This window comes from Cyanistes caeruleus, chromosome Z, assembly GCF_971803275.1.
Source record: "Cyanistes caeruleus chromosome Z, bCyaCae1.hap1.1, whole genome shotgun sequence".
In the NCBI taxonomy this organism is placed as follows: Eukaryota; Metazoa; Chordata; class Aves; order Passeriformes; family Paridae; genus Cyanistes; species Cyanistes caeruleus.
The window spans coordinates 34,672,431-34,700,122 of record NC_141732.1 but is presented as its reverse complement, the minus strand read 5'-3'; the positions used below and the strand labels follow the sequence as shown (position 1 = coordinate 34,700,122).

Below are 27,692 nucleotides of genomic sequence, written 5' to 3'. Positions count from 1 at the left end.
TACACAGGCACACATACACACACAAATCCTTCCAGGAGCGGGGCGCAGCCGGCAGGCTGCAGAAGGCCGGCAGCTGCTGCGCAAGGGAGACAGGGCGGCAGAGCCGGCGAGGCCCCGGCGCTGCCCGGGGCACATCTAAGTGTGACGAGACGCAGGCTGGAGGGCGAGCGCACACGGTGCCCGGCGCAGCGCAAGCCCCGCGGCTGCACCGGCGGGCAGGGGCGCGGGGCTGGGGAGCGCCGGCGGCAGCAGCGCGACAGCCGGAGGCGCCCGCCCGAGCGCCAGCACTGCGGGCCGCCCGCGCTTCGCTCCGCCGCATCCCGACCGACCGACCGGCCGTCGGGGAAAGAGCCATCGCCGCACCGGGCACCGGCTCAAAGGCGGCCCCGAGCACTTCGCTGCCGTCCGGGCGACACATGGCCTGCCGCCAGCCGCCGCCGGCGATTCGCCTCCCCGTGCTCAGAACAGCGGGAGTTTGCCCTCCCTCCTGTCCCGTCCCGCCCGTGGCCCCCACTCGGGAACGGACCCCGGGCGCTGCGGAGGGCAACTCCGCGGCCCTGCGGCCCGGCTGCGCTGCCAGCCGGGGGTGGGACGCCCGGACCCGCTCCCAGTCCCCCGGGGCCCCTCTCCCGCTCACCTGGTGGCGGGGCTCTGGCGCCCGGGACGCCGCGGGGTGCGCCGTGCCCGGCGGGGCTGCCCCGGCCCTGGCTCCGCGCTCCCGCCTCCGGCAAGCTCGGCCCGTGGAGGGGCGGCGGCGGGCAGAGGGCGGCGGGCGGCGGTAAGCGACCGGAACCGCCGCTCATGGCGAGTCCCGGGAAGCCGTAGCAGGAGCGGACGCGGGCGCGGGTCTGGGAGAGTGCCGGGAGAAGGGAGGCAGCCGAGGGGGAGGTGGAGGCGGCGACGGCGGCCCCACCACCGGGGGAGGAGGCAACGGAGGAGGCGGGGGGCGGCGGAGGGGAGGAGGAGAAGGCAGGCAGGAAGGGGGCGGCGGAAGAAGCCACCCATCTGCCGCGCCGGCCCGCCTCGCCGGCCTGGCGATGGTGCCGCTCACCGCCCGTCTCCTCGCCGCGCGGAGCGACGCCGCGGTCCCGCTGGCGGGCAGGGGCATGGAGCCCGGCGTCGGGCTGCGCCCCGGGGACTGCCGAGCGGGCGGCCACCGGCATCGCTGGGCGCTCCGGCCGGCCGGCGGCGGCCGCCGGCCCAGGAGCGGCCCCACCGCGGAGCCGGCGGAGCGGTCAGCGCCAGCGGGGACGCGTGGGTGGCATGGGCGGCGTGGGGAGCCCCCGGCCGGGGCGCAGCCCACCGCCGGTCGGGCAGGGGCGGGCCGGTGCCCAGCGCTGCCGGCCGCTCCAGCCGCGCTGCTGCTTACTGCTGCCGCCGAGGAGGAGGAGGAAGTCTCCCCGCCTGCTTCCTCCCTCCCTGCCTCCCTCCTTCCCTCCCTGTCTCTAGCCCCAGCGGCCCGCCGGCAGTCCGGCGCCTCCCCGAGGCCTCTCGCCGCTCGCAGCAGCGCTGCCGCAGGGCGTGACGACCCGCGGGGCGCGCACAGGCGCGGCCGCCCCGCACTGCGGCGGTGCCCCCTCGGGACGGCGGGAGCGGGGTCCGTGCCGGGAACCCCGGCGGGCCGCAGCCCTCCCCGAGCAAGCCCTGCGCGCAGAGCCCGGAGCCATCCTGCCCCGGGCCGCCTTCCGTCTCCGCGGGACGGGGCGCCGCCGCCGCCGCCGCGGGCCCTTCACCCTCGCTGTCCGGCTCCGCGCCCCCCGAGTCGGCACGGCGCTCCCGGGACGGGGCGACGGCCCGGGGCGGGGGACAAAGGTCGCGATCTACGGGCCAGCCGGCCTCTCCAGGCACGTGTAGGGAGCGGGGACCGCCCCATCCAGGCGTCAGCGGGGGGCGGTGGGTACCGATCACTCACAGGGACACACCGCGCCTGCTGGTGTATGCAAAAAAGTCAAGGATGTCGGTAAAGGGATAGGTTAAGGACAAGGGATGTCCTTAAGCTGTCACGATGACGCCGGTTTCGTTGTCAGATGAGCAACATTCTAGCACGTCGGTTGGCTCGAGGAGACGCTAGGAGCGCAGCTGAGAGTTTGTCTGAGAGAGGGAAATGCCTCTGTGCCCGGGAACATTGGTCTCTGCGGTGCGGGGAAACAGCTGCGTGTGCGGAGCGAGCCCAGCGGCTTTGGCTCTCAGGATGGGCGGAATGGTGGGGAAAATTACACCCGCGTTAACAAAGAAAATTCACAGCCAAATTTACTACCTAGAGGGGTAAACACTTGCTGTCCTCGGTGGACTAACTAATTCTTTGAGATCTAAATGTGCAGACAGAGAATTCGTTTCATTTTGCACATCGCAGCAGTGCTGCCTTCTCCTGTGCAATGCTGTGTGTGGGAAATGTTTACACAAATCCTGCGTTTACCAGCGTTGCCCCACCGTGCCAGTCTTTTCCCTCACTCCTTGTCTTTTGGTTGAGGTTTTCATCCAATGTGGAAGAGGTGATTTTGTGATGAATCATTTTTCACTCACTTCCTGGGGGGAAGTTGCTTTAAAACTACTCCTGTGTTGAAGGTAATACCTAAAAGTGCATTGTGGCACACACTTCCTTTTTTGTGAGCCCTCCAAAAAATTGAATACTAATTATACACTACAGGAAAAGGTGTGAAAATAGCACCAGTCCTTCAGATAAGACAATCTTTATAATCTTTTTGTATGTAGATTGTCTTCTTCCAGAAATAAGCAAGAAATTATATTTTTGCAGTATGAAGTTACTTCCACTGTTGACACACACTCCAGACTGCAGGCTGTCTGGAAGTTCAGGAAGGCTGTTCCTGTGCATTTTGGGGCAGGAGTCTTGCAGACATAAGCTGACAGTTGCCGTGCACTGCACGTCATTTGCTTCTGGAGCTTTGGCGTTCCATTTTCCTGTTAGTTCTAAATTTAAACAAAGCCTTTTCAAGATAACTTAATTGCAAAACCTAGATCCAGATTTTATTTTATTTTTTTTTTTTTCCTGGATTCATTTTACTCAAGTATGATAACAGATACTACCTTTAGTTTAATACCCTCTTAGGGTAAGCGCCACATTTGGAAAAGAGGCAAGCTTTTAACAGTGGACAAAAAGCCTTCAGACCTGCTTAAGGTCTTCAAGTACTTAAAGACAAGGTTTTGTCGAAGGTTTAAAACAAAGTGTTTTTCTGAATATAAACATACTCATGGCTATCCAGAATTACACTCCTAGGTAGTTTATATCAAGCAGATCGAGGGAATAGTTATAAAATACCTTTTTTCCTTCCTTTGTTCTGATTTTTTGTTTTAAAGTGTACAAACTTGCAATGCTGCCTAAAAACAGTACAAAATTTGGAGTCTAAGTTTCCATACCTCTCCCTATGATCTGGAAGAATCAGTTACATGTATGATTTTCAGGGTTCTTACTGTGATACAATGTTGAAAACTGTGGGATTAGATATTTCTTTCACTAAAAATTGAAAAAGTTAGACATCCACTGTACCAGAGCATCTCTTAAAAGTTGATAGCCTCTGAAGTGGTCTCCATAAGCCAGACTTTGCAATGGGGTGATTTCCACCATGAATTCTTTTTTATCTGTTTTGCTTCGGTTAGTGCTGCTAAAGTCCCTGATGATTAGGGAAAGAAAATTACTGCAAGTAAGGCTGGCAAGATTGAAAAAGCTGATTATGGACCTTGAAATTGATATGATAACTGACCTGTGGAATGCCTCAAAAGACATTTGGGGTATTCATCTGAAGAGGTGAGACAACCTGTAACCTGGTTGAAGTGTCCATGCAGCGATGCTCACGGCATGGGTAACACAACAGCTGGAAACCACGGTGCTGCTGGAACACTGTGGTCTAACCACGGTAACTGAGATGTGGAGGGACAAGCTGCGTGCTGGAGCACTGCACCAGTGGCTAGGAAATGTTCAGAAGGGACAGGCAAGTAGGGAGGAGTCAGGATGATGTTACCCTCAGTGTGAAAAATGGATGAACTACAGGGAGCTGCCATGGAAAACCAGCAATGAACAGGTAAAATGGGTAAAAATATATAGGTGAAAACTGGGGTCAAACCAACAAGGGGAACTTCATGGCTGATGGTTGCTTCAGGCCACCAGATCTAGGGGAGGATGTTAATGAAGTTTTTCCTTCAGCTACAGGAAGATTCACACTCCAGGCTCTGATCCTGATGCGGGGTTTCAGCCACTCTGCCATCTGCTTTAAGGAGGCCAGGAGTGCTCCAGAGTTCTTAATCCAGGTGATAGCACAACCAAAGGAGAAACTTTACCACAATAATAAGAAGAGAGACTTGTGCAGGTATGCAGTCAGAAAAGGAGACCAAAGAAAATGTAAGCTCCCAACAAATTAGACAGGATAACTGGCCTCATATAGAAAAGGCTGAGGCACTCAACGTGTTTTTTGCCTCACTTTTCAGTGGTAAACTCTCTTCCCACATTTCTCAAGTCCCTTGTACCTAATCTAAATTAACCCCTCTTTGGTTTAGACTAATTCTTCTCCATTAAGTTTTGATTTGTACAGAAGAAATAGGCAGTTCAAATGTGTATGAGAAATACATGTGGAAGGGACAGTGCAGACTAGATAGATGGTTTCATCATGCATTTTACTTTATCAGTGGTAGGATGTTTCTCATCCTTTCAGTGGCTGCTCTGGATTAAACTGGAGAGTCAGGCTCTATGTAGATTTCAAAATTTTTGCCCTATGGTGGCAGGTTTTCCACAAGAAACCCAGGTAAAACAGTTTCAGTCATTTTAAATTTCTTTTACTCTAGTCTTCAGATATATTAAAATGCCCATCAAAGGGGTATGTTGTGAAGCTCTTCATGTTGCAGTGGAGAATGTGACATTTTTTGTAATAGATAATGCGTCTTTATCCCACACTGAAAAACGCCATGCATGCATCCATACCTGCCTCTGTTTCTGAACAAGCAGTAGCAGAAATATGGACCAGCTTTTTCAAATGACTATTAGACACGGTGGCTAATATTTAAACCCAATGTGAAATTGCATGATTGTCATAGCTACCAAGTAATGGTAGAAGAGTGTAGCCAGACTGAATGGAATGTCAGACTGAAGAAAATTAGACCTGCTACTGCAGATTTAAAAGCTATAATTTAGGCAGTTAGACTCCTGGACTATGTTCACTCATCTCCTGCTCAGATTTTAGCAAGCTCTTGTTGACATTTTGCTTTACAAGCTACCTTCTAATGTTATCCATCCTGTGGATTGAGGAAAGAATAGGATAATTGAATTGAGATGATTTTTAATTGATATTGATAGAAGAACTGATATACTAATGTCATAACTGTTAAAAGAACTAGAAGAGTGAGGAACTGTTATTAAGTCTCATTCTCCCTGTGCAGCTGCCAGTAAAAAAGTCTCATGGCACATGGCAACTGCCAATAGTTTACAGAGCTTTGAACAGTGTCCCTGAACCACTCACTGCAGCTGTTCCCAGGAAAAGTGATATAGTTAATACTCTTAATGAATAAAATGCATGTACTGAACACCAGCAGTATACTTTAAATATCTTGGTGTGGTATTTGGAAATCAGGAGAGGATTCAATACCTCTTACTCAAAAAACACAGAGTTGCTTTGCTGGACTTTCAAGGGAGAGGAATAAGGGAAACTGTGATAATGAAACTAGTCATTACTGAGGCTTGGATACAATCCAAGACTTAAGTTTTCTTTCTCCTCCACTAGGAATTGATAAATGAGTAAGTGAAAGCTGTCATTCAACCTGCATACTACAGAAGCTAACTATCTAGAGCGTATACTAAGTATTCCCTGAAACTTTATTACTGCTCTGATGATGGAAGAATGCTGACATATAACTGGAGACAACATATAATCCTGACAACATCTGAAAAGATAGGAAGCTTCATGTATCAGACAATGCTAACCCTTGCATTGAGAAATCTGGTATTCTGTATTGTAAACCCACAAAAATTGGTAAACTCCGCAGTAACTTGGACAGTGAGGTTCAAATATCAAAAATCTCACATCAGTGCTGGCAGAATTCTAGACTTCAACTTGATCTGTACACTTAGGACCTATTATGGAACACAACATACTCTCAAATTGAAGAACTGGAAACCTGAAAAACCAGATATGAAAAGGCTATTATGTAACAAAAACAAGTGACTATTGCAATGAAGCATGATACCTGCTGGAATTTTTTGAATCACAACAGAAATTGAACAAACTGCTGGGCATCATTGCTGTGATATTTTTATGGGATTCACACCATCTGCATCTGGCATATTGCATCTTATACCCTTTGATCATTGTATTATTGTGTTCTGTTTTATTAGCCTTCTTTATTCTTATGCTGGTATATTTGTATATTGTTTTTCTCTCCTGGTCAAAAGTATATCACATTTAACACATGAATTGTTAAATGATTACCTGCCAGGAAGAATGCTCTCTCCTTCCAGATGTTCCATCATAGTGTATAAGAAATGTGTATATAATCGACAGAACACCTGCAAGGACTACTCTCAAAGCTAGGTTTATATTTGCTTATTCACTGACAGATCTTCAGAGCCTGTTTAAAATAAATAATCAGTATCCAGTCTTGAACTGTGGCCAAATTTCAATTTTTTTTTTTTTTTCCCCAAAAAATGCCTTTAAATATCATTGCACCTTCCCTAAAGAATTAAAAGGTACAGGAAAGGAGGGAGGAACAAACAGCCGTTTGATTCAGAACAGTGTTATCAATCATAGTGACTGGAGTTTAGTTACAGAGAGAGAAGAGGACAAGCTACAGTAATACACCTTGAGCTCGAGCATTGACAGAACATTAGCGCTGGTGTTTTTGTTTAGGTAACAGAATTTATTGTTTACCTTGTTTGATGTTTCACAGGCTTTGTGTGTGCCTTTCCATCAAATGCACAGTGAAGTAATTCCTCCTATCCCAGGCTGAAGTTTCCTGGAGAAATAAAACCAGAAATTTAAAAAATAGGTTTGAATGACAGAAACCATCATTAGTGATTGTGTGGGTCTGAGGCACCAAAAGAATTTACAAGATGTCTACATTCAGAATTGATATGCTCTGGCTCTTAGTGCCTCTGGAGGATGCATTTCACTCTTAGGCATATTTAGCAAGAGGTAGAGAGATTACCTATTCATCCACCAGAACCAGAAAATACACCTACAGAGGCAGTGATTATTTATCTTCTCTCTTGGCAGAGCTACATATTTCATTGATGCACATGCTTTTTTGTGCTTTTTTTGTGGTCTTTTTGTGCTTTTTTTGTGGTCTTTTTGTGCTTTTTTTTTTTTTTTTTTTTTTTGGCATGCTGCAGTACATCAGTGAAAAGAAAGGATTCTGCCAACAAACAGAGCAGGAGAACATCTGTTTCTCTTAATGGAAAACCTATACTGAGTTTCAATGTCCATGCATATAGAGAAGCAAATCTAGGATGGTGGCAAACATTGGCATTGCTGGTTTTGCCTACTAGTCTTTGAAGGCTTTGTTATTTACAAACTTCTGGAGCTTGTCTGGGGTTCTCAAAGCTGATTCATTTTAATGGGTTAATTTAAGTTCAGACTAAGGCTCCTTGGCTGGTGTTTGGTGAATGTCTATAATGGGGGGGAGAGCGTGTTGATGTGTGTGCATGAGCATGTGCGAATGTCTGTGTGTACAACCTGGATAACCATTTTCCATCCAGAATGGGTGTATGAAAAAGCAAACCTCCTTGTGGATGGAAAACCTCCAGTCAATTCCAGAAACTATTTCTCAAGGAATACAGAGGAAGGAGCTAACAGAAGACTTTGTGGTAAAGTATTGGCTGACATATGAGCAAAGAAGCTGATAATTGAGCCTTGTTGTGTTTAGGCAAGTAGGATTTTATATTACGTAAGAATATACAGGTAATGACTACTTTATTGTACTCCTGGGGGTGAATTAAACAGGTGTTTTTACTTAAGTATAAAGAGGTCTAATGGAAAGTGCCTTTGACATAGTCCTCCTGTCACTGATGGTTCTTCAAGGAGTCTACAAAGATGCAGCATGAGCTGAATTTGTATGTACACTTGCACCCACCAGATTGTTGGCATGGAGCAACACTGGGTTAATTCCCCAGCACCAGCTCTGTCTACCAAAGTGGCCCCTGACCACTTGAATTACATGATGCTGCAAGATAACACTGGAGCATTTATTTCCTCATCAGCAAAGAAATATTCACTCCTTTGTATGGTGGTTGATCTGTTTTTGGCATTCCTGCTTCCAGTCAGTTTAACCAGTTCGGCAGTTAACTCTTCTTGTGAACTATACCAGGTAATTCCTCAGTCACAAACTGCCATTGCTGAGCCATTTCCATTTGAATTTCTCCTTCATGACAAAAAACCCTTTTGGTTTGATCAGGGGAAATCCTCCACGTGGCTACAGCCTGGCTGTCTAAGACAAAGGTTATGTAGGAGTTGTACAGATGAAACCATGAGGTGTGTACATAGTTCCGTGGGGTGGTAGAATGTGTTGTCTGCTCTGACTTTCAGATGGATAAGACAGAAGGACCCCTCAGCTGCTTTCAGTCAGCAGTTAAGTTTCAGTCAGTTAAGCAGTGAGTTGAACAATGGGTTAAGTGTGCTCTGTCTTACCCAACTTCTTAATGCTGTAGGGACAGCCCTGTTGCTTTTGTAAAATTATCTCCAGAGCAAGGTGCTGCTTATAGCTTGATTAAATGTGGCAGGACAAGGCTCTAAAAGAAGACTCTCTCACTGGATGACATGCTTGAGATATAATGAATATTTTAATTTCTCTATGACTAAGCTGCCTTTCCCTCCCGATCAGTACAACACTGTCATATATCACAATAGTATATTTCCTGGATGAGTTTGGCTAAACAAATGCCTTTTTTCCTGAGGCAGTTTGAATTACTGTTAGCATGTCACTGGTCTGGTCTTCCACTGAGCCCTTTCAAAGCCATTCCGCTAACCAGTTGGAAAGGATATACTGAAGGACCTTGATTAGTACCTAAAACAAAATGTAATTTGTAGCTTTATCAGCATGGCTTGTGATTAACATAATATGACAGCGGCTGATGCTGAAACAGATTTGAATGTTTCAGCAACGACCTCACACCCCTCTGATGTTTTTTAGAAGATATTTGTTAACTGGTGTTTAATTTGCAGCAGCCTGGAGTGACTGACAGTGCAGGGCAAGATAATCCTGTACCAGGTAACAGAGAGCAGGTAGACCATGAGTCTGCATGCAGCAGAATTGGGAGCATGCAAGTTTCTGAGAGGGCTTTGTGACAGAACACACAATATATCCAGACAGTGACAAACAAATACTCCCAAGCAAGAGCTTTCACTTGTCTTCACTTTCACTTGTAATAAGAATACAAATCTTCAAGGGTTTCCAGAAGTCAATTTTCTGTTTCAGTGGTCAATAAGATATCAAAAGGGAATCTAGAATCACTGCATCAGGCATGTTTTTCACAAAGATGAAAGAACCTTGCTGAAATCAGAGACATTGAGAGGTGTCTGTGAGGATTGACATGGGGAGGAGAGCTCAGTTAGTGTTCCACCTTCGTCATGCCAAGAAAGGCATAGACTCACTCAGTGTTTGCTGTAGTGTCTGCCTCTCACATCATCATGTCCAGAAGACAGAAAAGAAAAAGCAGCTGTTCTGGTCCTGGATTAACTGTGTTGGGAAAGTGTTGGTGCTTGAATCAATTAAAATCCACGCAGAAAAGTGATTATCCCATAAACATCTGCCTGGCCAAGTCATCACAATGCATTAGTGCAAATTACCTCACTTCAGGCTCCAAGTAGGTCTGACAGGAGCTGTCTACAGTGAGAAGGGCCATGAGGATATGTAGAGTAATGGGCAGGACAGTGAGACACATCATCCCAGAGTCCAGTGGGAGGAGGTGAAAGAAGGGATGAGGTCACCCACAGGTATGATTCTGACCATTTGATTTGCTTGTCACATACAGCTGAAAGATTCATGAAGATAGGCCTGTTTTTGCAATCAGTCCTTACTGAGCTGGTACCACAGAGCCCCAGTCATTTGCACTGGGCATTTCATAGAGAGCACCACAGGACCCATGAGGTGCACAAACCCTCATGGGGTTTTCCACTGAACTAAGGCATGGGCAAGCAAGAAGGCTGAGCAAGGACTGGTGAGTGCCTGAGCCACAGTCTTGCCAGGTTCAGGATCACCACTACCGTGTTTGAAACTTGGGTGAAAATCTAGCATCAGCTTAAATGGGACCAGCAGCACCAGCATTTCATTCCGTATGTCTGACATACAGCTGAAAGACCTTGACTGAGTCTAGGGAAGAACAAGGTCCTAAAACTCCCTCTGACCATAGATATGTGCAAGGATTCTGTCTGAAAGATCAGGATGATGATGCCCAAGATGACATCAGAACTCTAGCCCAGCTATGAGGTAGAGCTAAGTCCCCCAAATCCAATGTAGCATGTACTTGATAACATCTTCCATTCTACAAGCCTCACTGTACCTCACTGACTATAGAGAAAATGCAAATGTCAGGAGCTTGATACTGGAACAAGATCCAGAATCAATTCAGTGTTGCAGGAAGAGACATTCTAGTAAATCCTCTTCAGCTGGATTGAGTAAGCCATACTCTGGAACTGCTGCTGTGGTGGCCATGCCTTCTGCAGGTCAAGAAAAGATGAGCCTTCGTGTTGTGTCCCAGCTGTTTTCCAGTCTCTACCCCCAGTCTCCACCCCAGTTCTTCCCTCCTACAATTCAGAAAGATTCATAACATGGAGGAGTGAAGCCCTGAGATACTGTGGTACAGCATTCTTGCACAAACCAAATCTCTCTCCTATTTCACCCCAGCAAGCCAACTAGATTCCACTAGTGTGTATTTTTAATCTCTGCTCTCTGTGAAGACATTTTTCTCAGTGAGAGACTTCAGGAGCTGTGCAGCTTTACCAAATGGAGCTCTCTAAAGCAACTTACAAATGTACAGGGACTTCCTCTGGGTTGGAGGAAGTACTGGAGAGTTATTTGATTTGCAGCAGAAATGCTGAAAAGAGGCAGGGAGTGTCAAGGCTAGATGGCACAAAGAATGAACTACCACATTTTTAACAGGTGATGTTCAGTTTTTGAGCTAGCTACTGAAAGAAGTAGTGGTTTCTTTTGAAGACTCAAAAATCAGACAAGATTGTTTTCCTGAGAAAATTGTAAGACAAGCAGTAGTCTTAAGGTCGAATATTGACATACTTGGAAGCTAAAGATGAAGACAGAACTGAGGTCTAAAGTGACCACCTCTGGTCTGTAAATCTGCAATGTGTTCACTAATGGAGCTTAATTTACTGGGGTTGACAAGCAGTAGCTGGGGGACAGTTGTAGGCATTTGTTCCTCTATATTTGCTTCTCTGATCAAACCTGCAGAGCTTTCTAGAATTATGCATATGACCAGGAAGAAGTGCTAGCCCTTTTCTTGAATGAACTGCACAGTAATCCTGGCAATAATGGGATATACTCTTGCTGTGTGTATACATGGATATGGAAATATATATATATGCACTTAGACGTACAAGTGTACACAAATACACCCAGAGGCATAAAAGGATGAAACAAAGGATATGTAGAAACTTCAAAATCTCGGAAAACTCCTGTGTAAATAAGATGTCAGTCCTTTTTTTTGGTAAAAAAAAAAAATTAAAAAAAATCCAAAAGCTCTTTTGCCGATAAGTAGTTGTGATCACTGCTAACTGGGACATAAATCCCACTCTGCTTATTGCTGCTTCTTAGCTCATCACTAAAAATGGCCCAAGCAGATGAGTGCTGCTCTCTGCAAAATGCAAATTCCAAATCTACACTGCTGGCTATAGCTTAATGCTAAGAACTCTAATGTTTTTCAGGCTTTCAGCACATAGAAGTACATCAACCATGTGAGTGACTACTGTCACAGACTTCATTTTGAAGAAATAGTCTGATTAATGCCGTGAAAGCTGCTTACTCCCTCTCCTTTTGTCCTCCATTCAGGCCAAGCAAGATCAAATTCTGATTTACTGATGAGAAACTGGAAGTCATTGGACAACCCTCCTCACATGACTAAGTTTATTGGTCTTCCAAACATCAGAAGCAGAACTGCATTTTAATCGATTAAACATTAGCAGAGTAAAAAAGTCCAGATAGCTGGAAAAGATTTATGAAGGAAATTTTAATTTATGTTTTGTACACTGGTGATGATTATAGGTGAAAGACGCATGATGGAGCCCTGTTTTTCTCGAGCCTGCTAAGGGGAAGTGGTGAACAAATATTTTGGTTTTCTTTGCTTGCCTGAGCAGACTTTGCTTTACCAATTAAACTGGTTTTGTCACAGCACATGAGTTTTCTGCCTTTAAGCCTTCTGCTTGTCTTCCCCATCCCACTGGATGGGAGTGGTTATGTGGGGTGTAGCTTCCTGCTGGGGTTAGTCCATCACGATTTGCCAACAGTAAGCTCCTGCCATGGTTTCTGAGATGAGGAGCTTTCAAACAAAGCAGAAGAGCCATAAAGCATGGATGTTTTGGTGGTTTTTTTCTGATGCTGCTAGTTTTAACTTTTAATGCAGCCCTGTAATTTCTAGGCAGAAACTGTGGTTGTTGTCTGCAGACACTTGTGGAGCTATGGTGACCTTCCGGTTCCAACCACTCTGGTTCAAACCACTGGTTCCAGATTCTTCAAGCAACTTCAAAGGTCTTTTCCTGAGTAAAAACACAGGTCCAGACTACAAAGTACCATCTTCTCTCACTCCTCCTGATGAACACTCTCACATCTTCTTCATCAGCATTATTAGTTCAGTTCCTTCACATGTGCAGGGGACCCTGATATCTGGCACTTGTGGCACAATGATCTGTTGAGCCTTGAGGCTCAGTGTGAGTGTTAAAGAAATAATTCCACAAGTAGCCTCATATACCTAGTGGGATTACTTACTCAGGATTGACCAAGAGGGAGCTTTACAGGAGTGCCTACCTTTATCTAAAGGAAAAGATTTAGCTGGAAATGCCTAAATGCCTCCATGACTCAGGCATCAAAGTCATGTTCAGCGATGTTAAGGCCCAGGTCTTCAATGGCTGTCATTTGCCAAGCTGAAATTTGAGCAGTGATTGTGCCAAGCAGCCATTCACACTGGCTAGATGAATGCACATCATTAAAATTATGCCCTTCAGGAATCTCACAAGAGTTTGTGAAACTGAAATTTTCAAAGTAAAAAAAAGTAACTTTCTACTACTTCTTTTCATGGTTATCTATTAGTTATCAGTATTTTAAAAATGTATATAGAACATTCATTCAGCAAAACGCAGTCAAATGTTTATCATTTCCAGAAATCATGCTTTAAGAAGCTGTAACAAATGGAATTAATAATGATAATTAAATATTTAATGCCCTTAAACAGATTGAAAATTCAAGGCATGATTAAACTATTAATGACAAAATCCTGCAAAAATGAGCAGTGCTAAAATTTGAGAATTTGTCTCTGCTTGCCTCAGCATTATCATGGAATCATAGAGGCATGGTTTGGAGGGGATCTTAAAGATCATCTAGTTCCACCATGGGCAGCAATGTCGCTCACCAGATTAGGGTGCTCAGGGCCGCTTCCAACCTGGCCTTGGGATGGGGCATCCACAACTTTTCTGGGAAATCTGTTCTAGCACCACACTACCCTCTGAATAAAGAATTCCTTCCTACCATGTAATCTAAATTTCCCCACACACATGCTTTTTTTCTTTTAATTATTTTTGAAGTTTGAAACAATTTCCCCTTGTCCTATCACTATCTGCCTGTGTAAGCTGCCATTAGAAGTGCAGTCTGCCCACACTGACCTTTCCTTGGCCCTTTACAGAAGTACATTTCAGCCCTGTCTGTCACTATGAGATGAGGGTTTTTTTCACACAGACCATTAATCTTCATCTTATATGATATACCTGCTCTGGGTGCAAATAGCAGTTTTCCCACACCCCTACCCTTTTTAAAAAAAAAGGCTTATGACAACATGTTCGTCAGTTTTGACCATTGTTACACAAAACTTCAATTATCTTGTTAAAAATACTAACTACACAATGCAGAACATCTGCATTGTCTTAATCGGCAGAGATACTTTCACACTTTCAATGAACAGAGAATATCTCTGAGGCAAAGAAACAGTGACATTTATATGTAGCTGCTCAGCTGGCACTGAAAGCTCTGCAAAACATTTTACATTTCCTCTCCATCACCTACACACTCTTTGCTAAGAGTGAGAGTTGATTATGCTGGTACAATTTCCTTTGGTACCAGGTACTGCCTTTTCCCCATTTCTTTCTGTTTCTGGATTCTGGTTTTGTTTTTTTTTTTTTAACTTGGTGTTTATTAGAGAACAACATTGTGTGGGCCTACAGCATATAAAAAACTCTTGTGGGTGCCTTTGGTGGAGCTGTACTTTTCCTTACGTGGGAGTCCAGAGATCAATTAATGAAACAATGCCAAATGGGAGGCTGAATCAGAAATATTACTGAGCATGAACACACCTGCATATACAAGTATGTAAAGCTATTATCTACTTTCCTCTAGAGTGGTCAGATGTTACCTAAACCCATTAAACCTTTATGGCTACATTTTCTTCAGCAATAGAGTAGAAATGCCTCAGACTGTGGATTACACCTTACAGGAGGCTTTTGAAGACACCCTGTTATTTGGATGCTATAGTAATAGAAATTAAGACCTTCACAGTTCACAGACCCTTGCAGTTTTTGATAAATACAACCAATCAGAAAATCAAAGACTGTAATAAACCACAAACTTTTCTACAGGTTGTGCTTTGGAAAACTGAAAATTTTCAACTTCAAACAAGAAACTGTTGTGAGCTGCCAGTGTTGGACAAGAGATCAGCTCTTAGAAGACAACATTTCCAAAACTGGTCTGTATATTGGATGTAGTACCACAGAATGCAACAGTAAGAGGCAAAGAGAGGAGAGGAGCTTACTGGTGGAGCAGTATTTTACCTGAGCCTAACACTGACTACAAGACAGATTCTATACTCTAATAACAGCTACATTTATTCTACTAACAGCATTCAGGAGGAAAATTGGATATTTGGCTCAAATTTTAAGCAGTTGATAATTTCATTAGTATATTAGAGTATCTCTCTATCAATAGCTATACAGCAGTACTTTCACAGAAATGTCTCAGCATAAGAGAATACTGTGACACATTCTTGCACAAACTAGGAATACAGCCACACTCCTATATCATTAGAAATGCAGGTTCAGTACAGTATGGTTCTCTGCATCCTGAGTTTCTTAAAGCAAAAGAAGTGAAAGAGAGTAGCTATTAATACAGACTAATTGCCCCTGTTCTTGTATTCCCACTGCCAATAACAGCAGTTGAACATTAGATGTGAACACAGCAGTCAGCCGGATGTGTCTGAATGTCTGGTCCCTTTTTAAAAAGATACAAAATCTACAGTATCCACACTGACATTATAGACCTGGGTGAGCCATCTACCAACTGTGCTAACTTGAAAGTTAGCAGTTTTCACTCCCATGGCTGGTGTTTGCCTTGACGGAATAATGGTTTGATATTTTTTGCTCCCAAGCTGGGGGCTTAGCACCTTGCTAGAACACATTCCTATCTTGCTGTACAGAAGAGGAGATGCAAAAAACCTTCTTCTGGCAGCAAATGCACTGTGCTCTGTAAGTGGGGGACAACTAAAGCCTGGAAGCCACGGGTTTAAAGCCAGGCATAGACACAATATGTGCCACCAACACGTCTGGGCAGGTCCAGTGTCACAGTCAGGACTGGTATCTGCTCACAACCCTGGAGCAGATGCTGTCACCTACCGGCAGGGGAGACTTTGCAGGAAGTCATGCAGACTGCCCTGGGCACTGAACTGGTAACTGCATGGTGCAGAGGCTTACAGCTTCTCTGTCAGTGCTTGGACCTTTGGCATCTGAATGTCACATTTCTCAAAAATGTGCCCACTTTTTCAAAGTGGGCTGCTTTTTGGGTTTTTTTTCCATTGGGCCCTGGAATCTCAGGATTTCAGAAAATCATAGAATGGGTTGCATTGGAAATACCTTAAAGATTGCCCAGTTCCAACACCCTGGCATAGGCAGCAACACCTGCCAGGTGCCTCAACGCTTCATCCTATTTTGCCTTGAAATGGGCCATCCATAATATCTCCAGGCAACCTCTTCCAGTGCCTCACCACCCTCATGGTAAAGAATTTCTTCCTCATATCTAAACTAAACTTAATATCACTAAATTTGAAGCCATTCTCCTTTGTCCTGTCATTGCATGCTGCTGTAAAAAGTCCCTCTCCAGCTTTCCTATAGGGCCCTTTAAGGTACTGGAAAATTCTGTAAGATCTCCCTGGAGACTTCTTTTCTCCAGGCCTAAGAAATGCAACCCTCCCAGCCTGTTTTCACAGAGAAGGTGCCCTGTCCCTCTGATAATTTTTGTGCCTCTGCTGGTCTCATTCCAACAGGCCTGATTCTTTCTTGCACTGGGGGTCTTGTTGCATGAGTCTAATGGTTGTCTGGCAGTTTGCTGCTAGCTAAACTGACCCGTGTTCTTCTGCCCAATAGCTCACAACCATAAATTTGAAGCCTCTGCCAGATCTTGTAGGAAGTCAGCTGGGAAACAACTCTGGGGCATATATTTCAGCCAGGGATTCATGATACACTCCAACTTCTCTCTGTAGGCCACATCACTGGGAGGATTATTCTTCCACCAAGAAAAGTCAAGGAGATCAGGTATATTTTAGACTTCGGAAATAACAAGCTCTTAGGAAACACATAATTTCAGACCATGGATTCATTTGTTAGAGAACTGGGTTTTTAAGAAACTGAGTAGTTTGCAGATGTTTTCACTCATTACTTGTATAAAGCCTGTGCTTTCTAGAAGAGAAGAAATGGTACTCTTTGCAAGCTGTTTCATTATCTGCCTCTTAAAAACACAAATGTCACCACCTATTTGAATGCTTGTCTTTCAGAGGAAGAAAGCTGGAAAAAAAATTCCTGTTTAGAACTGTAGTGCTGGTTTGAACTTTATCTCATACATTATGTTTTTTGGAAAAGTATGGTTTAGATATTTAAAAGATGCTACATGTTAGACTGAATTTTAAGAAATTGAAGAATTTTAGATGTTGGCATTCGTGTGGGAAGTTTTGGTATGCAGGAGCAAGATGTCTTCAGATTAATGATGATCAACAGTCACCTTGGTATTAGTTTTTAAATTTGGCCCTTCCTGAGTTATTTTCCACCATTATCTGAACTTCTATCAACAAGACACAGTCCATTTTTAGAGATGCTTCAGGCTGGTCTTACTCCAGGATATGTATTTCAGCTGGCCATAATTTCCATTAGGGCATTATTTCAGTACGTTAACAAAAAAAAAATTGACATTTTCATTTTGTTGTGTCATTCTGTTTACCCCTACGGACTGTTTTTATGCCTGGCCTTATTCTCCTTGAGTACAAGTCAGTCAGAAACCCTCTTGTCATATCATAGTAGCTAAAGAAGAAACTGAAACATGTAGTGAAACACACAGTACACATAAAAAGCTTTACCGGTTCAGTCTTGAAGAAACGTTTGTACTAGATCTACATGTGTGAAGAACAACACAGAAATACTCCCTAAAATTCAGAGTTTGGCCAAAACAGCTCCTTCTCATTTTTGCATGAATTGGCATGATTATCTAATTGCAGCAAAACACAGCACTGTTAGTCATCTTGCTTACACCAGGAGTTAGTGTTTTCTCTTGCTCTGAATAAATCTGATTGGTGTGCTCACCACTCACAGAGGAAGTGGTTTTACAGCCCGAGTGAGGGCTATCAGCACTTTTGTCCAAAATACAAGAGAAGAATAAGGCACCCTGGCAGTTATCCATGAATCTTGTTCTGCAAGTCACACTTGCATAGAAATAAGTGAGGTATTAGAGACTGTAAATTACAGGTAGCAAATGAGACTGACTGAGGCTGATTGGAAACATCTGTTTACATACAGACACCACTTTCTGGCAACGACCAACAAAAGAAGTAATAAGTTGAGTGAGGTTTGGTAGCTGTTTGCCTGCTTGTGGTACTGGATCTCCTTTTGTGCTCAGGTGCTCATGTTCCTACCTTGAATAAATATTCTCTAGTTATAACAAAAAAAGCTGGATAGAAAACAGCACAATATCCATGATTTTCCATATATACTTAGGACAGTATGCAAGCTGCAAAGTCTTTTAGAGAAAGCAGGAAATAGTATGAGTCACTTAGGAATGAGAAATACATGTTGTTTAAACCACCCATAGTCTGGCACAAAACCTGGAGTACAGTTCCTTTTTTAATGTGAATACCACTGAAAATTATAAGCCAAGTCAATTTTGCAGTATTGCTCTGTTTTAATACAGCCATGCAAAGCATAGAAAGAAACCTGCAATCACACAACAGTACTCCAGCCTTCCTCAGATGATTGTCACTTTACCTAGAACCTCTAACAGATTTCTTCTAGAAATATAGAATATTCTCATAAGAATATTGAATTTTTATTTCTCCTTCTAGAGCACTGCCTATTAAATGCTACCTACATTCTGGGTGGGATTTCTTTTTCTCTTTCTATATGAACAATAATTTTTTTCCTAGTACTTTTGCAAAAACCTTTCATTACAGTCAACATGATCAGTCAAATACTGCTGTTATAGGTAACTCAGGGCGGTAAGAAATTAGAACCTTTGTATTTCATCTTCTGACTGAAAATACAACTGCTTTCATGTATCAAATTCCCTCACTTTTACATTTGGAAAGTCCTCAGAAAGGTAACATGCTAGTCTCAGATGAGTGGCTATAGTTTACTGTTTCAGTTTTTCCCCTATCTTTTCCCTAGAAAAGGAAAACTGGAACATCCTCTTTTTTTTTTTTTTTTCTTTTTGTTTTCTCTTAATTATAATCTGCTGGTTCTGTATTGAAATGTTCAAACAGAATAATCAATCTGACAGTTGAGAAATGGTATTGCTAAGGTCTATGTGTGAAGGAGAGAGATTTCTTATCTAGTCAAGAGGATATTTTCCAATTACTGCCATGGAAATCAGCATAGATATAAAAGGACCACCTAAGGACTATTACTGTTATTTGATATTAGATTTTGATTTTTTTTCTATCATTCCAGATGGTGGGAGAAACTGTGATTGCTTCAGGGCTGCCAAAAAATTAAAGTGGAAAAGATGTGAGCAATTCCTTGGTGTCAGTCTTTGCCCTGCACCTTCTAGTTTCATTACTTCTGCTTGGAAATGTCTGGTAGTGGTCACTTTGATCTGACAAGTTGAAGATTTTGCTCCTGAGTATGAGATTAATTTAGAAGCTTCTTGCATAGAAGTCTACCTTCATCTGTCCTGCTAGCCTGGTTCTTGATGAGGTTCATGCAAACCCTTTCACGAGTATGAGGAAGGAGATTTCCAATATGAGTCTTCTTAGCCAGTAAGTTTCTTATTACACATTATAGGTCTGATAGGAAGAGGAATTTAAGGAGTTTATAAGTATAAAATGAACATTTTCCCTTCTGTCTTTTGAGATGAGAAAATAACTATTACTCAGCCAGGGCACAATGCCTCAGGGAGTGAAAAGTGTTGAGGTCACAAGCAGTCAGACTGAGAGGAAGAAACTTGGAGCTTCTCCAAGCAGTTTCTAAACTGCAGTTTCTCCTAGACCAGACTTTCAGCTGGCACAGCCTAAGGACCCAGGATCTGGAGTCTGCCTAATGTAAGCACAGTTCCTGAGTGGGGCCACCTGGTATTCTAAGGACAGTTTTCCTCTCAGATTCATACTGACATCCTGAGGACCTGCTGGCTTCACACATCACCTGTGAGAGGAAGTTTTCAAAGGCAGTTTTTTGTGGAAAGCTCTTTTAGAACATGATGAGAAACCCATACCATGAAAAGGAGTGTGAGATGAGTTCACATTGCTGCAGAGAAGAGAGACAGACTTTGGCTACAGACCCATTAACGTCACTTTCTTTTTTAATACTGAAAATACTGAGTTGTGCCATGTTCACAGAGGCATAAAAAAACCCTTCTCCACTCACAATGTTGAAAGAAATTTAGTCCTTTTACCCAGGGAGGTTTCAAAGCTTACATCAGAGAAATCCTGTCATGCTTCTCCTGTTTTCCCTTGCAGATTGGTGGTCTGAATTCTGTAACTTCTCTGACAGAAGATTATATAGAAAATAACAGTGAAGACACAAGGATAAGCACATCTCTGTGAAAGAAAAGGTATTAACTGCTTGACCTTTAGTCATGTCATCTGCCATCATTGCCTCATGGCTGATCACAGTAGCTGGATAGACTACAGGCAGTAAAAGTGCTCAGAGGTCTGCATTTCAGACTGCTGTCAACAATACAACCTAGGACAACCATGTGTGAAAATCTCTTGTATGTGTCATTTCCACTTGATAATTCCTGAAAAATAAACATGTTATTTCAAGTGCTCAAATTATGATGAGGACGTAGTGTCTCACCTCCACTTTAAGTAATGTATTCTGAATATAGGAATTGCCGTATATTGGAGTGCCAAGCAAATTATTTATAGTCAAGAGATGCCTTTGCTGATAAGCTTTGAGGCAAAGAACACAAACTGGCACTGGTTTCTGGCTTAGGAGGCCTCATTCCTTCTGGCATTTTGTCAAACTGCCCTCTGAAAAATTCAGCTATGCTTCTCTCACAAGCCAGACTGGCAGCCTCTCTCTCTAATGGGGGCAGGCTCAGCTGGAACCTCCCTGCTCCAGGGACCTTCCCAAGTGTCTGTTCTAAACGTACTGATAGCAAGCCTGTACTCATTTGTTCTTAGGCCAACATCATGTTTTAGCTCAAAAACTTCATCACCCAACACAGCATTTTGTAATCTGATATTTTCCAAAAGTAATCAAGTGCCTTCAGGCTTTCTTTTAACTGGAAGAAACAATCATCCTCTTTTCATCTTCTTGCAGAAGATCTCTGAGTCTGCCCAAAACCCTGAGTGTAGCACTGGACAGTAGAGGAGGTATTCAGAATTAGTTTGAGACCAGGTTGGCTTCAGCCTCTAAATTGAAGTTTCTGAGTCTCATGCTGTGACTTTCAATTTTGTAACTGCCTTTTTTTCCATTTAATTTTTATGTCTAATCTTATATTTCAGTATCCAGAATACCCTAGAGGCTGCAAGTGGCATGAAGAAACAGTTATATCTCCATTTTGAACAAGATGGTTTCTTTCAATGATGTCACAAATCAGTCATTTAGGTCATTTAAAGGGTATTTTCAAAAGGACATTCAATATAAATTTGTGAAAGTGTGACTTAACAAAGTTTGGTGGCAAGGTTCACTCTGTGACCTAGAATATAGATGAAGCATACATAGAAAAATTGAATTATGAAGCATACTTAAATCAATTGGATTAGAATTAGCTTAGAACGGTTCACATCATATATGAGGATGCAAAATGATAAGGATGCCAAAGGACAAGTGAGACACCCCTGTTGAGCCATGAAGCTCAGTGAGGATCCCCTTGCTTTCTAAACTCCTGATGCAGCTGAGCAAAATCTTAGTCCCAGCCCCTTGGTCAATAGTTTTTGTCTAAAAGATTTGGCAGTGCATGATCGTTGACAAATTTAACATTTAGAAAGAGAAGCAACGGGATTTACTACAATTACAACAGTGACTTGATAATAGATTCAGAACAGCAGACTCATACTTCACTTGATAGAGGGTATTTGAATTAATTCAGACACACACAAACACAGACGTGTATATGGATATATACCTAGAAGGCACCTGCTAAGATTGACACCAAATGTGTTTGCATCTCTGTGGGTGAAGGGTTGAGCCTCAAGGAGCTGGGTGCCAGCACAGGCCCTGTTTTCAGTTTTTAATCACTGTTCTGAGTATTCAAACCTGTGAATTGGTGAGCTCTGAGAGACTCTGCCAAGACATTGGTGCAGCCACTGCAGCCTAGGGGAGCTCAAAGGGCCTCACCTGGGACTGTTGTTCATAGGGTTGCAAGTTGCCTGGCTTTAGTCTTCAGTCAGTCTCCATCCTGGCCTCAATCCAGAGCAGTAATTTTCATCAAAATTTCAGTAACAATAATATTATTCCATTTGGGCTATGATTCAGGCGAGTTAAGTTCCAAGGCTTTCAGGGTTATCTCTTGTCCCCTTCCTTGGCTAGGCAAGAGAATTTCCTGCCATGGACCAGGATAAGATGTTTTTGATAAGTTTAAGGGGAGACTCATCATCCAAGAGCAGTTTATCAAGGACAAAGCCTAACTAGACTTCCTGAGATCTCAGAGCAGTCTAGGAGACAGCAGGAATGCACCACATGTGCTAGAAGTCTCTTGTAAAATGGTGAATCTAAAGGAGGTACAGATTACTGGATCTGAAAGTAGACTGAAAAATTAAACTACACTGCTTCACACTTGGATATGTATTTTGTACTAATTTGTTATTGTATGTATTTGTAATCTGGTATATTGGCCGATAATCCTATTAATATGAATAATCTCTGGTTTTATCCTTTGTACAGTGTGAACATAGAATAAACAGAATGAAAATTAGGAAAAAACAAATAAAATCACTGTAGTATAAACTGCCTGGTATTACAGACCTTTCATTCCTCACTAAGTCTTGTTTTGGAAACCAGTATCTTCTCTCTTACTCAAGCAATTGCAATAAAAATAATAACCCAGAGATACATTGACATCCAGATTTTAAAAATCCTGGCCATTACAGAATTGCATTTTCTTCTCCTGAGAATGGGGGAGGAAGGAAGAATCTCCATTGTTTTGAGTGGGAGGTGCTAGGTTCTGAGTTAAGCAGTGTGATGTGAGTTGTGTTCTGTAAAACTGAGAACTCTTTTTTTATGAGTGAGGATGCCTGGGAGTTGATTCCCTGGCCATGCAAATACATCCACTAAACTATCCCAAAGTCTCTGTGATCCAGGAAATGCTATAGCACATACCTCTGCTGGAAAGTTTGCCCACTGAGCTGGTCATTCAGACTACTGTAACAAAGGGGCCAAGAGGAGATAAGAAAATTTCACCACAAGCGAGGTGTACCAAGCAGGAAAGCTGCTCTTCTGATACTGTCCTGGAGTGGAGCTTCACTTGGACTTTTCTGTAACGTAGCTCCTACTTAAATCTTCTGACTGCATTATCAAAAGTCAGGTTCATGTCCGTGGCAAAGGCTGATAGGGAACACCACCATCACCATCACCACAGGCAGTGCCTCAGCCTGTCCAGTTGGCTCTTGTGCTTCTCCGTGGCACAAAGACAGTAAAGAGCTCACACAAGTGTTGACTGGCTCCTTCTGTTAAGGTTGTGCCAGGTTTTTTGCTTTCCTAGGAAAGTTGGAACATAAAATGCCATTAAATGAGTGGAAACTTGAGAATAGGAATGCAGGAGCTGAACCAAGAGTTTTCACATGGAATTTGCTCTGAGGAAACTCACTCTCTTTGACTTGTTTCCTGATTTTGAATATTATTTTAGGACAAAAAACAGTTACTTGGATTTTGTCAGATATTCACAAGGTTTTGCTGCTATATTAACTTTTACCTTCTGTATTTTCTTGTCCCATAGATAAATTTTCCACTCTGTTGTCCAGTCCTACTGTATCGGACCATTAGATCAAGAATTAGAGTTGTTGGGTTTTTTTTAGTTTATTTATTCCAACAGTATTCTGGAGTTTGGCCAGGCATCCAAGAAACAAGTGATAACAGCAGGTAGAAATTTAGATTAAAAACTGAAGTGGTAAATATCAACGATGTCTAATTAGTTATGATCACATTTCTGATTCTATCCTACAGCTCAGATCCTATTCTACACCTATGTGCTCAGAAAAACTCAAAACATATTCAGGAATATGGAATGGGCCACTGTAGTGATCCTGAACAGAAGATAATTGTTCAGAGCTAATGATCCACAAAACAACTATCGTGAGCAGATCCTGGACCTATGCTGCACTGTGTAAAATGGGTGCCTTGGCCTTCAGTCCTAAGTTGGTCTGACATTTGTACTTGGACTTTTTCTGCCCGGAACCCCGCATCTATTATGTCCTCACTGATTTTGGATGCCTGTAGTGAAGGTACAGCATAAATCATAAGATTCTCCTGCTAAGCTGAATAAAAAAATCATGTCCACTCAAACCTTTCCATATATTACTCACTGCAAACTGACTTTCCCCTTCATCCTTTTCTTCCTTAGAATAATGAAATATTTCTGTATTTCCAGAGTCCATAGCCATATCTACAGTGCTAAGGTCTGAGTGCTCAGGTGATTAAAAAACAAAAATTAGTTAGGCATGGGAAACATAATTTGAGTTCTATTGAAAGCAAAACTCTAATCATAAGCACTGAATTCTTTAAGAACTTGATGATGTGGTACTGTTAGTGAGTAAAAAATCCTATTTTCACTATTTTCCCTTTCCCCTCTGAAGCTGTCCTGGGTCCCTGCTGGCCATGATGCTTCTTGTCTGGCTGAGAGTTTTGAACTTAGAAGACAGCAAAGATTTTTGTGTTCCCAATGTTTAAATCATCTTAGGTCAAGAAAAGGCCTGAAGAAAAAAAACCATGTAATCTTTAAGTGGATGTGCAAAACAAGTTATACAAATGGAAATTAACCTGAGAGCATAAATTCATCTCTGGGGATCCCAGCTTCAAATATCCTTCACTGGGCTCTAAATATCACTGAGATCTTTGTTTCAATTAAATATAAATTATTCTGATTTTCATGTAACTTGGGCCACTGCTGCACAGAGCTGCCTGAGTTTATGCTGCAGCCCAGGGATTTCCACGTCTGTAGGGCAGTGCCATATGTACAGACCAAAGAGGGATAATGTAACAGTTTGGGTTGTCCCTGACTTATGCACAGGTAAACCGTCTGTGGGATGCTTTCCTTAGGACTCTAGGTGCACATGGTGGGTACTGCAGGACTGTGGGGAAGTCCAGTGTGTACCTCATTGGGGTTTCATTTTGGGTGAGAATAGCCAATTAATTAAACAGTATGATGTTATTTCATACATATATATACACATACTGCATATTATCATTTCTATGGCTGCTATCCACCCTTCATCACACTGGATGCCTCACCATCTCCACCACTCCAGATTTTCAATCGCTGCATTAATGAAGAATGGAGTTTGATGGAACTCAGTGAGCATGGTGGTGATGGAATCAGAATTGTCTACAACGTGCAACGATTGGACACTACACACCATCTTTCCTGCCTGATTGTTACAACACTCCAGGGTCACGGAGCAAATGAATTCAACAGACTAGGGAAGTTCCATAGACTTGAGGAATGACAGCAGTGGGTATATCAATCAAAAGATAGGAAAGGTGATGGGGTGCTGGGGAGCATGGTACCTGGCATAACAAAAATGGTAGGGGAAACAACATGGATCCTCGCCTGGTTTTTGCTGGGAGAGAGTCAATTTTTTGTCTTACTAGCTGGTACAGTGTATTTTGGATTCAGTAGAAGAATAATGTTGGTAACACATTTTTATTTCAGCTTTTGCTAAGTAGTTCTTGCTCTAAATCAGAGACTTTTCAGTTTCCTATGCTCTGCCACATGAGCAGGTGCACAAGAAGCTGGGAGGGGACTCAGCTGGGACAGCTGATGCAGACAGGACAAAGGGATTTTCCATCACATGGAGTGTCATGTTCTGTGTATAAATTGAGGGAAGCTGGCCAGGTGTCACCTGGCACCAACCAGCAGGTGGTGTGCAATTGTATTGGGCATCACTTGTTTTTCCTCAGTTGTATTACTTTTGCTCTCTCCTATTTATTACTGTTGCTGCTTTTGTTGTTTTTGTTGTTGTTGTTGCTGCTACTATTAATATTGTTGTTGTTGTTATCTTTGCTTCAATTATTAAAATTCAATTAATAATTATTCAATTATTAAATTGTTCTTATCTCAGCCCACAAGTTTTGCCTCTCTCTTCCAATTCTTAATCTCATCCCACTGTGGGGAGGGGTGTGAGTAAACACCTGGCTTGGTACTGAGCTGCCAGCTGGGGTTAACCCATTACAGCAGGTTGACACAGGTCACACCTGCTTAACTGAAATTATCTCACAAAGATCAGCGTGGGCATGCTGCAGATGTGGTGCTAGTTCATCAGTGAACCTAGCGTAGGCAGACAGAGCCAGAAGCTTGCAGAAAAAGCACTTGGAAAATGGGTTCCTTTGATTGTAATAAAGGCACAATGAAACAGAACATTCAGAGTATTCTGAAATATTTTAAGTAGGTTTAGATAAATTATATGCATATTCATTCCTCCAGAATTAGTAAGAAAATTTGCAGTGTAAACTCTGACTTCTAGAAATATTCAGGAAAAAGAAATCAACCCAGGAAATAAGAATATCTGGGGGAAAAAAAGTCTTTTTCCTGTTACTCCAGGAATGTAACAATTAGTACTAGTAATCCATAAAAATGCATATAAAAGCATACACTCAGTCATTATTGGAGTATAAACATTTATGTCTAGAACATGCCATATTATTTAAAACACTCAGTTAAAACCATCCAGAGAGCTTTGAGTGCTAAATAAGGTCCCTTTCAGCCAGTGTAGAGGATAAATTCCTCACCACTGGTATCTGGGTGACAGGATATATGGCATGAGCAGTTGCATGGAATTCCTCAACAATTTTTTCAACAGCAACACAAAAATAAGTTAAATAACTTACTCTTCTTCAGATCTCATCTCCATGCCCCAGTTCCACAAAATGCATAATCATAGTTTAAATCCAACTCACATACTAAGACTCAGCTTTAATCTGTGCAAAAGCTATCCTAGAAAACACAGACCAAAAATTTGTGCTGAAGTTGTTCTGAGCAGAAGCAGGTGCTGAGCCAGTGGTAGTGATTCTATTGTCACCCTTGTTTCTCCTGCCTCTTACTGCCCTCACAATGCTGTGTGTGGTTCATAGCCTGCAAGGTTTAGAGGACAGCTCTTTTGAAAACACTCTGTGACCAAGGCTTTCAGATGCTAGGTGAAAATGCTATTCATGCAAGTAATTAGCCTTGTGCTTCCTGAAGCCTTCTCTCTCAGCTGGCCCCTGGGGGGAGCAGAGGGGCATGAATATGAAATAGTTGATAGAAGCATTGAGTCAACTGTAATAACATGACTAATTTTACCTGGAATATCATTTCTTTCACAGCTTTTATGCATTTCAGAGAATTTGGCCTCTAGTGGGTTTGGGAATATTTTATTCTCAATTTCCTAATACTATTCTGGATCTCATCCAGATAGGGAAATATCTTTCTTCCGTAAAGACATGGGCACATGCATTTGCACCTATATTGCTTGTTTTACAGTCAATTTGACTGGCTGCATGATATGACATAGGAAAAATTATGAAAATTACATAATCTAAGTAAGATAACCTATGTAGAAATCCGGCATCAACACTGCTTTTCATTGGAGAGACATAGCAAACCAGACTCAGTTATTGTCTGTAGAGAATATTTTATATTTTAGTAAAGGCCTGTCTGCACAAACCAGCCCTTAGTATAAGTCTAAAGACATTAGCCTTTAATAAGTGATATTAAAGGCTAATGTCCTTGAAACTTTCCTGAAGCAGAGAGAATGAAGAAAAACAATATCCTTTTGTATAAGAGAAAAAATGTGAACCTGTCTGTATTAGCCAATAGTAACTTGCTTAGCCTGTGGACCCTGTAAAACCCCATATAAGTGTGCTAAAGACAGAAATAAAGAG

General features: G+C 42.8%; 2 protein-coding genes across 4 annotated transcripts in view; one reads left to right on the top strand and one right to left on the bottom strand.

Moving 5' to 3' along the window:
• RNF38 (ring finger protein 38) overlaps nucleotides 1-1,178 on the bottom strand; it is a 104,115-nt gene extending 102,937 nt beyond the window's left edge. For 2 of the 3 annotated variants that reach the window (XM_086866661.1, XM_086866662.1), the window contains exon 1: nucleotides 638-1,178. In XM_086866661.1, coding sequence (XP_086722787.1) covers nucleotides 638-1,163 — 526 coding nt within the window. In that variant the 5' untranslated portion in view covers nucleotides 1,164-1,178. The remainder of the gene's footprint in view (nucleotides 1-637) is intronic. The other variant, XM_086866663.1, reaches the window with a different exon arrangement.
• A 1,234-nt stretch (nucleotides 1,179-2,412) lies between these two features.
• Nucleotides 2,413-22,565, top strand: LOC111940923 (uncharacterized). Its single transcript, XM_086866665.1, has 6 exons — nucleotides 2,413-4,322; nucleotides 14,784-14,890; nucleotides 16,676-16,727; nucleotides 19,125-19,432; nucleotides 20,129-20,223; nucleotides 21,122-22,565. Exons 1-4 carry the CDS (start codon nucleotides 4,096-4,098, stop codon nucleotides 19,141-19,143), a joined length of 405 nt encoding a protein of 134 aa, XP_086722791.1. The 5' UTR covers nucleotides 2,413-4,095; the 3' UTR covers nucleotides 19,144-19,432; nucleotides 20,129-20,223; nucleotides 21,122-22,565.
• The last annotated feature ends 5,127 nt before the right edge of the window (nucleotides 22,566-27,692 follow it).